Source organism: Podarcis filfolensis (genome assembly GCF_964270895.1).
Source record: "Podarcis filfolensis genome assembly, chromosome: 6".
Taxonomy (NCBI): domain Eukaryota; kingdom Metazoa; phylum Chordata; class Lepidosauria; order Squamata; family Lacertidae; genus Podarcis; species Podarcis filfolensis.
In genome coordinates, this window is record NC_139609.1 from 86454637 (window position 1) to 86469098 (window position 14462).

The window sequence follows — 14462 nt, forward strand, 5'->3', positions numbered from 1 at the left end:
CTTGCCTACTTCTAAAAACCACTGTAGGGCAGTGCCTTTATTAGGCTAAAAATGTTATCAAATAGTGAGGAAGCCTTTTGAGTTCTACAGAGCTCCTTAGTAGGCTGGATATCAAGGAAAGGTAGAAGAAAGGAGAATGGGAAAGCAGGCTGAAATTGAAGGCACAAAGTCTGAATTGTTCCTAGTTTTCAGATGCATTTCAACACCTATATTAGGGTAATACCTTTATTTTGTAGAAAGTTTGTAGGCATTTTAATTCCTTTTAGTCTATTGTGGTTTTAACCTTCTGTATGTTTTAAACTACGGTAGTAAATATTTTAGTAATATTCTTATTGTTTTATCCAGCAGTATATAAATTTTATGAAATAAAACAAATAGAAATAAATTAGACCTAATATGGTTTTTCAATTAATTTTTTAAAAAACTAGGCCAGTACAACTACCATTTGTTTTAAAGATGATATTCAGCAAGAGATGGCAGACCTTGGCCACTTCTAGCATCTAGTAGAGAGCACTGACAGAACCATTTTCACTAAGTGCTGCAGTCCTTCCAGACTTATCATCTGAGGACCACGTGCCAGAGGTGCATAGGGCAGGAGTCAAAAGTGGACAGATCAGTGAATGCAAATTTTACCTTTGAGTAGTACACTAGTTTCTACACACATTCCACTCTAGCCTGCACCCAGGCAAGCAAGTAGCATTATCAGAGTTCAATGAAACATTCCAGGCAGGCAAAACCACTCAAGGAAGATGCAAAGCAGGACTGGTAAAAGGGGTGGTGAGGCTGAAGAGCCTGAATTTGTATCAGAGGTGTACCTAGGATCCCTTGCACTGGAATGCTGAGCAAAGTGTGTGCACGCACTCCAGGTGTTGTGGAAGGACTCAAATGCCTAACGGAATTTTTGCATCCACTCTGGCCTGCGCCACCAGCGGGGTCCAGTTTTTCTAACCCCTAGGTATGCCTCTGCTTGCTATACAGCATCTTAAGACTCTGAGCAACATAGATGGGTGTCTTCACTAGCCATCTTTTTGACCAGAAACCATCCCAGCAGAAAGCTGTCAGCATTAGGTCTTAATCGACCAGAGAAGGTGATCATACAAAATGAAAATGACTGAAACACACATCTAGGTTTAGGGAGGCAATAGTTCTTCCTTCTGATTCTTTGCTTCTCACTTTTGTAAATATTCAATTTACTTCTGGCTTTGTATTTTCAAAGGAAGAGTGGCCAATTGTCCCATCACAGTAGCCCTTGATAGAACCTGAAATCATTTTGCACCTAGTACAACCTGTCCTAACTAGATACACATAACACCTTGTGTCTTCCATCTTAAGACTGTCGCAAAGCAAATGTTTGGCCTTTTCATTATATCTTGAACCCTCCACCTTTCCTTGAAAACTGAACATCTAATTCTGACATAAGTGTTCTGGAGCACTTGAAAGCTTTCTCAATACTAAAACACTTAAGTTGGCCGCAGTACAGTAAGGTACAGTGGTACCTCGGGTTAAGTACTTAATTCGTTCCGGAGGTCCGTTCTTAACCTGAAACTGTTCTTAACCTGAAGCACCACTTTAGCTCATGGGGCCTCCTGCTGCTGCCACGCTGCCGGAGCACGATTTCTGTTCTCATCCTGAAGCAAAGTTCTTAACCTGAAGTACTATTTCTGGGTTAATGGTGTCTGTAACCTGAAGCGTATGTAACCTGAAGCGTATGTAACCCGAGGTACCACTGTATGTGCTTCGACATCAATTCTTCAACATAGTGATCCTGAGAAAGCTCTGCATACTTAATCATTAGCTCTGGACCATCTTTCCAACTTGCAGCTAGATTGAGATTCATTAGCAAGTGTTTATTTCTTTAAAATTATACAAAGTTTAAAATTATACAAAGTTTAGCTTTTTTTCTTCCTCATTATATCAGTTCATAAAAGTTCCACAGTTAACAGTAAATTTACAAGCTAAGTAGTGACAATAATTCTTTGTAAAAGAGTGATTTAGGAGGGATGGGAACTTGTGGCCTTCCAGATGTTGTTAGACTCCAACTCCCATCTCTAGTCAGTATGGCCGACGGTCAGGGAAGATAGGAGATGGATTCCAACATCAGCTGCTGGGGCACTGGCTTCTCACACCTGGTTTAGCAGAAAGCAGAAGCTTGATATTCTGGTTCATCTGCTGTCTGACATTGCAGCCAACTATCTAAAAAGACAGATGCACATGTGGAGTAATCAACAGCCTTCTGGATATACACAGGCATTTACTCTTCTGTTTCATTGTAGACAGGTGGCAAGATTCTCCTAGAGTTGGTCTTAACCCATGGGTGCGCTATTATTTCTTTCAAGGGAAGCCGCAGGGAAGGTGTACGGTTGAGTACTTTGGATATTAGGTCCTTGGCTCCATCTGACACCCAAGAAGGGAATGAAAAGTTAACCTTGGAAGAAAAGAATGTTTTAAGTTACATTTTCTTATGAAGCTAGTTGTGTCTTCTGCTTTTTTAAAAAAAGTTGAATGCATTACCCTAGTGCCAGTTTATCTGCTTCTCCACCCCCATGCAGCTTTCCTATCTGCACATCAGCTTTGCCCTAAGATGCTCATACTGTTGGACAAGGACCTTGTCAATTATGTATCTTGTACAGCACCTCTAGAAACAGGGTTATTTTAACTGCCATCCCTCAAAGGGCGACATGTCTGTGGGGCTATGGTCAGGGTATAAAAGGTAAAAAAAGGTAAAGGACCCCATGACAGTTAAGTCCAGTCAAAGGCAATGATGAGGTTGTGGCACCCATCTTGCTTTCAGGCTGAGGGAGCTTGCCTTTGTCCACAGACAGCTTTCCGGGTCATGTATATGTACCAGCAGCCACACACTAGGCATGGGCATTCATTAAACAAGCAGTACACACACACTCACCAGACACGAAGTCTCTCAGAACTCTGGTATACACACACATTTCTTTCCACTCCAGTGTTGTGGGTGGGAGGAAACCCTGCCTTTTACTCTTTCAAGAGCAGGCAGAGGGCTCATCTTCTGTGGCACTTAGTGCTAAGATCTGAGATCAAAGAACTTATGTAAAAAGGCAGCTGGGGGCTCTTTTATTTCCTAATCGGAAGATTAAGCACTCTGCCCTTTAAAAAGTGTGCTCTAAATAATAGAGGATGTTATCTCTTGACTAGATTTTGAGGAAAAAGCATCAAGGGTTGGCAGGCCACATGATCTGGCGGGTGGGGGCAGATCTTGATTGTGGGTTAGCCATCCTGGCTCATGGCTCTTAAGCTTGATGCTATGACCTAATGTGCCCATTCAAGGATAAACCATCAAGATTTGGGCCCAAGTTTCAAGCTGTGGATTGCAAATTCCATTTACTCTCAAAGCTTTTTGTTCAGAAGAACATACATCTTTTATTCTTCTGAAAGTCTCCATCTGTGTTGGTGCTTCAAATGGTGCATATCCTGCAAGACACTCGTAACAAAGGACACCAACGCACCACACATCGACATTCTCACTGTGTGGACTCCCCTCTATCATTTCTGGAGCAAGGTAGTCTGCAGTGCCACAGAATGTTGTCCTCCTATTTTTTAAAAAAATAAATGGGTTCAGTTAAAATTGCCAGTTGAAATCCAGTTTAAAATGGGTTCACTTTTAACAGGACACATTCTGCATTTCACAGTTGCCAAATAGAAATTTAGCAGGTGAATTTTTTTGCTCACATGACTCTTCCCAACAGTATTGAATTCTTAAAAATATATATGTATACATACCTAAGTGATGGAGCATGCACTGACCATCCGAAGTCTGCCAACTTCAGCTCCCCTCTTAATCCTAACAGGAGGTTTTCTGGCTTAATATCTCTATGGATCACTTTTAGAGCATGGCAGTACATCAGAGCATCAGATATTTCTTCCATATACTGTAGATGTATGATGCGCAGAAAATAAAAAAAAATAGGTCAGTTAATTCTGGCTGTTAACCAAGACTGCATGCAACTGTACATAAATTTAGCAGTGAGACTGGATTAAAAGTGCACTCACTGCTACTGTAATGCACAATAAGGTTTCCTCTATGAGTCTGGGTAGAAAACTTATGATTTTCCCACTGTAGAAAGAGTTGGGTTTACATAGCGCTGATTGGCCAACCATTGTGTCAGTATCAGAAAAAAATCCCTGGAATAGGGTGTTGCACAGGAGAGTTACAAGGGCAAAACAGAGAGGCTTGGAGGGCTGTATTTCATCCCATGGCGTAAGGTACTTGACCATTGCACATGATGTTCTGACCCCACCCACTTGTGATTTGGCTCCACCTACCACTGGTAGGCAGACTCCAACCTCTTCCCCCCCCAGCCAAGATAATGTGGCTTTTGGCGATTCTCATCCTTAGGCTAGAACTTCATTTGGAGAACTACTAATGGGGTCTGGAAGTAAATATTAAATTCAGTGCACCTCCTTTTCTCAAAAGGAATCTCTTTAGTCCACTTCTTCAAAAGAAACAAAGTCATAAGAAACTTAAATCTGTGGTCACAGGGGGATGACCTTAAAGTCTGCTGTGTCTGAAGTTTGGGTGCAACTCAGCTTGCAGAAAGAGGTTTGTATGGAGTTTGAACAGATAAAAGGACCTACAGATTCCCAGACTATCCCTGTACTTTTAACCTCTTTGCTAACCGCCATATCCTTTACAGTTTAGATTGATACATTTTAGGTTGCATCCTGTTTGCAATTTATTTCTCACACTTGGATTGAGTATGAGGCCATCCTTGATGTATCTTCTGAGAGCAAAGGGGCAAGTATGGCTTTTTTGTTTCTCCAACTAGTTAGTTAGCTAGGACTATAGAATTCTTTCCTTTCCAGAATGTCCTTCTGTTAATAAGCCTAAGCTTTCTTATTTTATACTCCGTCTCAATCTGATTACCTTCCAATGAAAGGCATGCTCCAATCAAAGACTCTGACTAAAGGCAACTTCTGCTGTTGCATAAAAACGCCATATGCTAACAGGCTGGACCTTAAGCACTGGTGCAATGGGCTATGCCATCCTTTATGCCCAAATGTCCTTCTCCATCTCTGAAAGCCATGGCTTGGTTATTTCATAATGTTTGGGGCCAGTCAAAGCTGCTTCAACATAGACGGTATGTTGGTTTGCAGCTGTAGAACCAAATCAGAAGACGACACAGACAGACACACAGAAACGGGCTTGGCTTTGCTCTCCTCACAATACATTTACCTACCAGGTTTTCTTTAAGGAATATCTACACCCTCTGAGGCACATTAGGCCAACAAACAGGGTTGGCTCACCCATGAGGTGGACTGAAGCAGCCGCCTCGGGTGACTGAATCCTCAGGTGGCAAAACGGGAAAGGCTGCCCCGCCAATAAATATTGACTACTCCAAGCTCACCAGCCATATGTTCTATGTTTTGCATTACTTCATCTCCAGCCAGCTCCTTGTGTAGAACAGTAGCCTTTGCATTTGTACTCACAGTGGCTGTTCTGATGTCATCAAAGTGTGTTTTCTTCTGTAGCTCCTTGTACAGTTCTCCTCCTGGAGCATATTCCAACATCAGAAAAACCCGGGTCTGGTCATGGAAGTAGTTATACATCCTTAAGATATTTGGGTGTCTAGGCAGATTTTTTGTTTAAAGGAAAAAAGGAGAGGACCTGTGGTTTAGGTCACATAAGAAGTAAGCGGCTGTGATAGGTAGACAAAGTACACACGGTCTACAAATGAATGTACTAAGCAATTGCCCCATCCAGGAAGAAGATACTATTGAGATACAAGTTGTGTTTGGATCAATCAGTGCATGCTCCCTTGGAAGCAAATCTCCATTATATTCAGTGGGGCTTACTCTTAGGCAGGTGGCGGGCATGAGATTGCAGCTGTAACTAAGGTGCACCAACCTGGTGTCCTCCAGATGTTTTGGACTACATAACATCTACACAATGTTTCAGAGGTGATAATGAGGCTTTCCATGTTTTGACAGATTTAGCACAGAGCAGGTATGCAGACCGCGTGGCCCTCTAGATCCTGATGGACTATAATTCCTCAACATGCTCGACCATAGCAAGGTTCCTTAGCTCAGTGGTAAGCATCTGCACTGCATGCAAAAGGCCCTACCTTGTAGCTGTTATGATGCTGATAATTTAATTAATTAAATTTGTTAGCCTCTTTATCTTGCCCAAGGAAACACAAAGTGACTTACAACCAACCAACTCACCAAACCACACAGATACATTAAAACAAAAGGGGGGGGAGGAGACACATTAAAAAATCAGTGCCTAGCATCTTCAGGTGGGGTTAGGAAAGACTACTGTCTGAAACTTCTGAGCTGCTGCCAGTTAACACAGACATAGTACTGGATGAACCAATCATTGGGTCACCAACTCCAACCCCCTACAATGTAAGAATCTCAGCTAAAGCATCCATGACAGATGGCTATCCAATGGTCTGACTCTGTATGAGGCAGCTGCCTCTGCATTCAGTTGCTTTACCTGAGGTGACTTAAGATTTCTATTTCTCTTCTGAGCTGGTGCTCTAGCTGAGATTTTTCCAGCAATGATTTGAAAATGACTTTCAAGGCCAAGATGAAGTGAGTTTTTTTCTCCCGGGCCAAGTACACCGCTCCAAATCTCCCCTTGCCAAGTGGCTTGCCAAATTCAAAGTCTGAGGTGCCCCACATTTTCCTGTAAATCAAAGGGAGCAGTTAAAATCAATTACTAAACCAAGAGAACCATACATTTCCTTTACCAGCATGATAATATCTGGATAATCCCCATCTCTGATGTAGCACTGCTGCTGTCCAAGATGATGGACCCACGTGAATGTGCTCAGGGGCAAGTTGGCCAATGTGCTCAGTGACCATGCTCACATCATCTGCACAGGTGTGTAGCATGTAAAGGGGAAGAACTCTGAAGACTTGGGCAGAGGTGTCACAGGTAGTCCAAGCAGGACATGCTGGAGTAGACTGACACGTAAATGCAAGGCAGTTTTCTTATGACTGATCAGGGGCATTATGATTCAAATATGCCACTGAGAAGATTAAACAAACATCCATCAAGATATTGCACCTGTAAAGAAACTAGAAGAAAGGCAGAGGTTGACAAAAGGTACATAACCACAGAAAAAAGCATGATGTGTGTACAAGATACACACACTTAGTTTCTAATTCGGTATCAAAGCCATTCTTAACTGCAACACGGCAGAAGATTCCTCCAGTGTAATAGTCATCACGAGACACTTTTAAATAGTTACCTGGGAAGCAGAGAACCAGAGTCACGTTTGGCATTTGCTTGAGATACTTTTTCTTGAGATGCATTTTCTTCTGCAACAACAATTGCACCAACTTAGAGGCATGATGTGATGGGCAGTAGTTACGGATATAGTTAAAGTACTTTTCATGTAACTGAACTGCTGTACAGTGGACCCTCTGGATACGAATTAAATTCATTCCAGGGGTCCGTCCACAACCTGAAAAGTCCGTAGGCAGAGGTGCTGCTTCTGCGCACACACATGGCGTGATTGAATGCGCATGTGTGTGCGGCAAAACCTGGAAGTATACACTTTCTGGTTTGCCGTGTTCGTAACCTGAAAGTTCCATATCCAGAGTAACTAGAGGGTCCACTGTATACTTAACAAGTACTTTTTCAAAAGCTGTTCAAACTATATAATTGAACCACTTTTGTTTGTCCTTAACTAGCATAATTTAAGAATTTTATTCCTCCATTTGGGCGGGGGGCAAACTTGCTTATGTAACTCGCTATCATACTTAAAGCTCTATATAACTACAAACAGAAAGACACAAAATCATTCACTAAGAAGAAAACAAGCATGTTTGAAATTATCAGGAGAAAGGTGTGGTGATCTCCACCCATTCCATGACTACCACTTGTAGTTGCTCTGCCTACAATAAAAACACATACACACATAGTGACATAGCTTTATAAAAGCAATCCAAGACTAAAGTTGCCTATGTTTGCTGCTTCACACTCAGCATCCTTTTTCAGGGTGTTTTTCTACATAAGCAGCTAAGGAGTTCTTGTTTCAATTAGCTTTATCAAGTGAATGCAAAAATCTAAATTACAAATGTTTCTCCTCCACAAACAGTGCAAGAGGCTCCAAGGTGATTTAAGCCTCCCGAGGAAACACTAAATTGCACTGCAGTAGTTTTACAAAAGAATTACAAACCAAACATTACTGTTAATATGCTGGAAGGTATACTGTTGTTTCTCTGCTTACAGGGTTGCTATCGTAAAACACAGCTTAAGAGAGAAGGGAGCAATAAGGAAATCAGTGTACTGGCACATAATTTTGTACTAAAGGAGGAGAGAATTAGAGAATTATAAAAGCAATCAAGACAGAAAAAAGATCTCCGGCTCTGGAAAGAACTAGTAAGTGCAGCACTAAGAACACAAGGAGTGCTGGATGAGGCCATTGGTTTCAGCATCTTGTTTTCTATTGGTAGCCTGCAAGCAGGACCCGAGGGCAACAGCACTCTCCCTTCCTGCAGTTTCCAGCAACTGGAATTCAGAAGCTTACTGCCTCCATCTGTGGAGATTGAACGTAGTCATCAGAGTTAGGAGCCACTGATTGCCTTATCCTCCCTAAATTTGTCATTTCCTTTGTAAATGCTATCCAAGTTGCTGGCCATCACAGCCTCTTGTGGGAGCAGATTCCATAGTTTAACCATGTGCTTGGGAAGCAGGACAGAAGAAAGCAGGACAGGGGGTTGGACTCGATGGCCCTTGTGGTCTCTTCCAACTCTATGATTCTAAGAAAGATATCCTAAAGAAGACATGAAGAAGCAGAAGACACGGAACAGAGCCAAGAAACGCAAGAGTGGACCTCAAATTTCCTACATGGTCTTCAAGAAAGGAATAACTAATTCATCTTGCCTCTTGCCCTTGAAGCACAAGGGAAGCCATCTTTTCCTACTAAGTTTGGGGCTTATTGGGATGAGAGGTGGAAGTTGCATCATAAGGTACAGGAAGCTCAGGCAGAATGAAGCAGTTGCCTCAGGAAGCTTATTTTGAGTATCATGAAAAGGCAAATTGCTCATTATTTCATTTATTATTATGCCCCCAATGAGATACATTTATGGGATTCTCTGCTGCAAAGTGCTGAAATAACTTTTTCAGACATGACATTGATGGTTCTGCTACAAGAAACATGGCAAGATGTCTCCATATTGCTTAATGGATACAAATGTCACTCATAGACAGCCACTCCCTCAACGAAAGGTTGTAGGGCTAGTGGGGGGTCTAACATGTTTCATCTCCACAAAGTTGAATGCAACTACAGCAGCCATGATTTCATGCAACCCGTTTGCAACTGCTGTCTTGGTTATAGTTCTGAAAGTATGTTTAATGCTGATTAACATCTACATACCACCTTGTCAACAACAAAAAAACTACTGTAAATACTATCTGGACAGAACTAGAAAATTATATAGAATCCATCGAATCCCTATATCCTACTGCAGTGTTTATCATTGCAGGGTATTTTAATGCACACATGGGAGTCAACAATGTAAATTTGTACACCCATTACAATCAGATTCTGGAACCAGATATTTACTTTGCCAGAGGTACCTCCCGTCTGTCTAAAGATCATAGATGTAATTATTCAGGGCTTTGTTTAGTCCAAGTTGTAAGGCGGAGGGACTTGCTAATATTAAATGGTATGATAGAGGGAGATTGGCCTGGGGAATATACCGACTTTACAAAGCATGGAAGCAGTGTGATAGATTATATTGTGACCTCACAATTTGCGTATTAGTTTGTCATGGAGTTTGAGGTGGGCCATAATATTGAAAGCGATCATTTACCTTTAACAATGGTACTAGTAGGCCCAGTATTTAATCATTCTTACCCCAAAACTCAATCTGTAATGCAAACTTAGGTGTGACTGTAGGCAATAGTATTAAGTGAACCCCAGTACTCAATCTAGCACTGACCCTCCTTCTTCATACAGATGACTTAAAGGCTATTCATACTGCTATTATCTCAGCTACCTCTGCTGCTGAGGCTATGGATTTATTTAAGATCTTGAATGACAGGTTGCAAGACCACTTGAGAACTGAGATCAAGAACAGTGGCTCAAGAAGATCAGTGGGATCTTCCAGGTGGTTCAAGAAAGAGTGCAAGCAAGCTAAAAGCCAGCTGAAGAGAGTTTACAGTAAATATAGGAACTCTAATTTACCCCTCTTAATTAATGAATATGTTTCCCTCAGACAGAAGCATAAACTTCTGCTAAGATGGAAAAAAAAGAAAGCCTCTCACGATAAGGCCATCTCCCTCTTCTGGCGTACAACTGATTGGTGGAAGGTTCCATTTGTATTCCACTTCTGACAGCAAAATACCTCAGGCCAGCCCAGAGAGCTTACCAGGATACCTGACTATGGCTGTGTGTCAAAACTGAATGGGATGCAGAACAACATACAGTATGAAACAGCAAGCAACGTACCTTTTGGCTCCAATCTTCCTTTGTCTTTGTTGAGTTGTTTTCTTACAGGTGTCTGCTGTACTGCTGATCTGGCCATCTTTGTTTTAGGAATAAAAGCATAAAGGGATGAACCAAGAGATTATCTGGTTGCCTATGAAAACAGGATGCTGGACTGGATTGGCTTGATCCAGAAGGGCTCCCTCTTAGACACCTTCCCCAGGGGCCATTAACTCTTACTTTAGCACTAATTACAGGATAATATAATCCACTGCACTTGAGGCAACTGGATGGTTTGGGTGTGGCTAGGCAGGCTGTGTAGCATACAGACAGCTCTGTTCTCCAGACAGGAATACCCAGGAGGCTTCCTCTGCCTGCTCCGAGCATTTGCCACTGTGGGGGACTGTCTAAGTTTGCCAAATGGTAGGGATGCCCCTGCACCAACTTGTCTGGAATTTGGGTTGCTATATGTTGGAAGTTTGGTACTTGGGCAAGGCCCGATACACCTCAGAACCTGAGACACAAAGAGCAAAAACTTACAATCTCTTCCTGAGCTGAGCTTTGACTGTCACAACAGGCTATGCTGGGCTTCCAATGCAGGAAGAAGGAGCTACACAAGGAAAAAGTAAAAAAGTCTTGCGGCATCTTACAATAGAGCCTTGCTAATTTATTTATTTACACACATTTTTTGCGGACAGTTTTTGAATCTCCTGATGTTATGTCACTTGACATTAGGTGATTCAGCTTCAAAGGAAAAACTGGGAGCAGCCTCTAAATGCATTCCAAAACCTTGCTTTGTAGCCCTGGCTTTGATTTATGCCCCGCTACCACAATTCCTACTAAATGGAAGCCCCACTTTGGGCAGGGATTAGTTCTGCTCAGTGCAAGTGCTGCCAATTCCAGTTCCTATTCCTGCTTGCAGAGACACAATCAGAAGTTCACTCTAAGGCTGCCACTTGTTCATTTGAGCCACACCTTTACCTGCCCTACACTTGAGATCAGAGATATGCGTCAGATGGGGTGGGTGGGTGGGGGGAGAAGATGGCCATACATACAAATACCTGAGATTGCCCAGACCCAGTCTACACTGACCAGCAGTGTCTCTGCGTGGTTTCAGGTGGAAGTCTTTCCCAGTGCTACCTTGGAGCTGCCTGGGAGAAAAGCTGATGACTCCTAGGGACTGAAGCAGTCCCCCCCCCAAGTATTTTTTGAGTAGGCCAGCCCCTCTCAGTTTTCATAGGATGTTCAGCTCTGCCCCTAGCTCTATACAATATTGCACTGGGCCCTCTCAATCCTCTGGAGAAGCTGGCACCTTTGCCTAGGAGAGACTCTCAGACCTTTTACATTCAAAGCAGTTATTCTAACACTGAGCTACAGCCAATCTCCATAACACTTTTATTTTTTTGCTGCATTACATCAACACTGCTATCACTCTGGGAATTGCAACAAAGGAAGGCACCAGGTGTACCTGTATGGAGTAGAAATGCATTGTTGGAATCCACTGATTTACCTTCTCATTTAAATCAGCTGAGGCAGGAGGGGGAGTGAGAATCTGGTTAATACCCCCAACAGCTTATTTGTTGTTCAACCTCTTTGTTGAACGGGAACTGGTTCAAATAGAGCGGGGGTCAGCAAATTTTTTAGCGGGGGGCCAGTCCACTATCCCTCAGACCTTGTGGGGGACCGGACTATATTTTGAAAAAGAAAAAAAACATGAACGAATTCCTATGCCCCACAAGTAACCCAGAGATGCATTTTAAATAAAAGCACACATTCTACTTATGTAAAAATACGCTGATTCCCGGACCGTCCGCGGGCCGGATTTAGAAGGTGATTGGGCCACATCTGGCCCCCGGGCCTTAGTTTGCCTACCCATGAATTAGAGCAACGATGTCTAATCCCAGGTAATTGAAAGCCCATCACATAAAACAAGCAATTATGCCAAAATATCAGCACCAAAACCTTTTCAAAATGCATCATTTAGAAAGCATTCAATTATCTTTAAATAAATGTCCTTCAGAAAGTACTTGTTCTCTTAAAATCTACAGAACTAGGTTACTTGGCATAGCATCCCACCCGCCCTGCAACTCCTGTATTCATAGTTCATTACCTAATAGACCACACCAATTTGCAGAGTTCTTTGGAACTCCAGAAAAAAGCAGGATTTCAGTAGCAGTCTTAGTGTAGGCTTTTTCTACAGTCACTGTCCTATCAGCTCAGGCCTTTCTCCTCCTCTGCATTGCAAATGGATTCAGGTGCAAAGACTGGAGCCAAGATCAATTCTTAAAGTCACACAGTTTCTGGGAGTTGAACAACTAGGTGCAAAGGGTTTCAAGGCTCCAATACCTTTAATACAGTGGTACCTCAGGTTACATATGCTTCAGGTTACAGACTCCACTAACCCAGAAATAGTACCTTGGGTTAAGAACTTTGCTTCAGGATGAGAACAGAAATCTTGCTCCGGTGGTGTGGTGGCAGTGGGAGGCCCCATTAGCTAAAGTGGTGCTTCAGGTTAAGAACAGTTTCAAGTTAAGAACGGACTGTTGGACATACCTGGCCGGGGCAGAGGGAAGTTGGGAGTCCAACAACATCTGGAGGGGCTGCCCAGCCCTGCCTTAAATAAAACTCATAATATAGCTACCAGTGGCAATGCCTCAAAGCATGGAATGTTCTTTACAGAGCTGTAAATCAAACATGACTGTGATGACTTTGTTAAGTAAGAGGTCACAGGTTCCCACCCCTATTTCACTTGTTACGTAAATGACAGAATTTTTATGTGCCATAAAAGGGTGTGGAGGGCAACTGCAGCTGTAATTCTGCCCCCCTCCCAACCTTCTACAACTATTAAAGGTACAGGGAAAAACTTTCCTTTGCATTTAATCATCTTTGTTGACTCATCACAAACCTCATTCTTGAAAGCAATTTTTTAAAAAGGTCCATCTGGGTGAGTGGTGAACATGCAAATTTGCTGCTTGTTCTACAGCTCTGCAAAGGACAATTGAGAGGGTTCATTAGATCAGTTAGCATGGGGTGGAACAGATGTGAAAAGCAGACCCTCCAAGTGTCCCTATTTTCCAGGGATGTCACTGGTTTAGAGAAGCCATCTCAGTTTCTGATTTGATCCCATAATGTCCCACTTTTCCTTAGGATGTCCCTATATTAATTGGAGAAATGTTGGAGGGTATGGAGTTATCCGACCCCTGAGCCATCTGAAAGCAATCCTGTATAAGGAAGGTTTTTTTTTATAAAAAAAAGTTTAATGTTTTATTACGTTTTTACATATGTTGGAAGCTGCCTAGAGTGGCTGGGGCAACCCAGTAAGATGTGTGGGGTATAAATAGTAAAATTATCATTATGGAATGGGACATCCCTATTTTCATTGGAGAAATGTTGGAGGGTTTGGAAAAGGCAAATTCATGAATGATGAACATAGCAGAGCTAAAAGGCGTACTGTTCTTCCATAAAATGTTGATGGTGTACAGATGTGGCTCTAATCTTTGATCTGATATTAATACATTTGCCACTTGTTTTCCCCCCTGGCCCTGCTTCTGGGCCAAGGCTTCTAAGCTAAACGGCTTGAGTTTCCACCATGCTTAGGGCTGTCAATTGTTTTAACAGGTCCTGCTACTGTACCTTTAACAAAAGCCTGACAAACAGAAAGTAAGTAGCTGGAGCTTTCTCCAAAGCTTCATCTGTTAAATTTGTGTGTGTCAAGTTGTTCTTAAAGGCAGCAGAGCAGGGACAGTGAAGCTGGCAACCCTAGCATTCACTCGTGAATTCTTTATTTGTTCAATCTAAAGGGACATAAAAGAGGAACCCAACAAAGATTGCTAAGCAGTTTACAACCAGGTGAGGTGTCAGTGTGACCTCCAGTTCAAGAGAGAAGAGACAAGCAGAGCCGGCAGCTGCCTCAGACGGTACCCAAGAGAAGTGGCACTCAGGAAGAAAAGGAAGCGGCTGCCCCAATGCTGCTTTGCATGGCGGGGTTGCCATAGCTACTTCCCTTCCTTGTCCTCAAGGTGCCACGAGAGCAGCAAGTCTGTTAAGTTG

General features: G+C 42.6%; 1 protein-coding gene across 3 annotated transcripts; it reads right to left on the reverse strand.

The window, feature by feature from the left end:
• Positions 1–1061: 1061 nt before the first annotated feature.
• On the reverse strand, positions 1062–11948 carry LOC310764672 (aurora kinase C-like). 3 transcript variants are annotated; one of them, XM_083619063.1, is made up of 9 exons: positions 11241–11948; positions 10953–11022; positions 10437–10512; positions 7227–7296; positions 6467–6658; positions 5458–5596; positions 3751–3899; positions 3386–3560; positions 1065–2425 (listed from the first exon to the last, which is right to left on the reverse strand). In XM_083619063.1, exons 3-9 carry the CDS (start codon positions 10510–10512, stop codon positions 2252–2254), a joined length of 975 nt encoding a protein of 324 aa, XP_083475189.1. In that variant the 5' UTR covers positions 10953–11022; positions 11241–11948; the 3' UTR covers positions 1065–2251. The 3 variants fall into 3 exon arrangements, with proteins under 3 accessions (XP_083475188.1, XP_083475187.1, XP_083475189.1); XM_083619062.1 differs by lacking the exon at positions 11241–11948 and having other exon boundaries at positions 1062–2425; positions 7227–7293; positions 10953–11220; XM_083619061.1 differs by lacking the exon at positions 11241–11948 and having other exon boundaries at positions 1064–2425; positions 10953–11220.
• Between the last annotated feature and the right edge of the window lie 2514 nt (positions 11949–14462).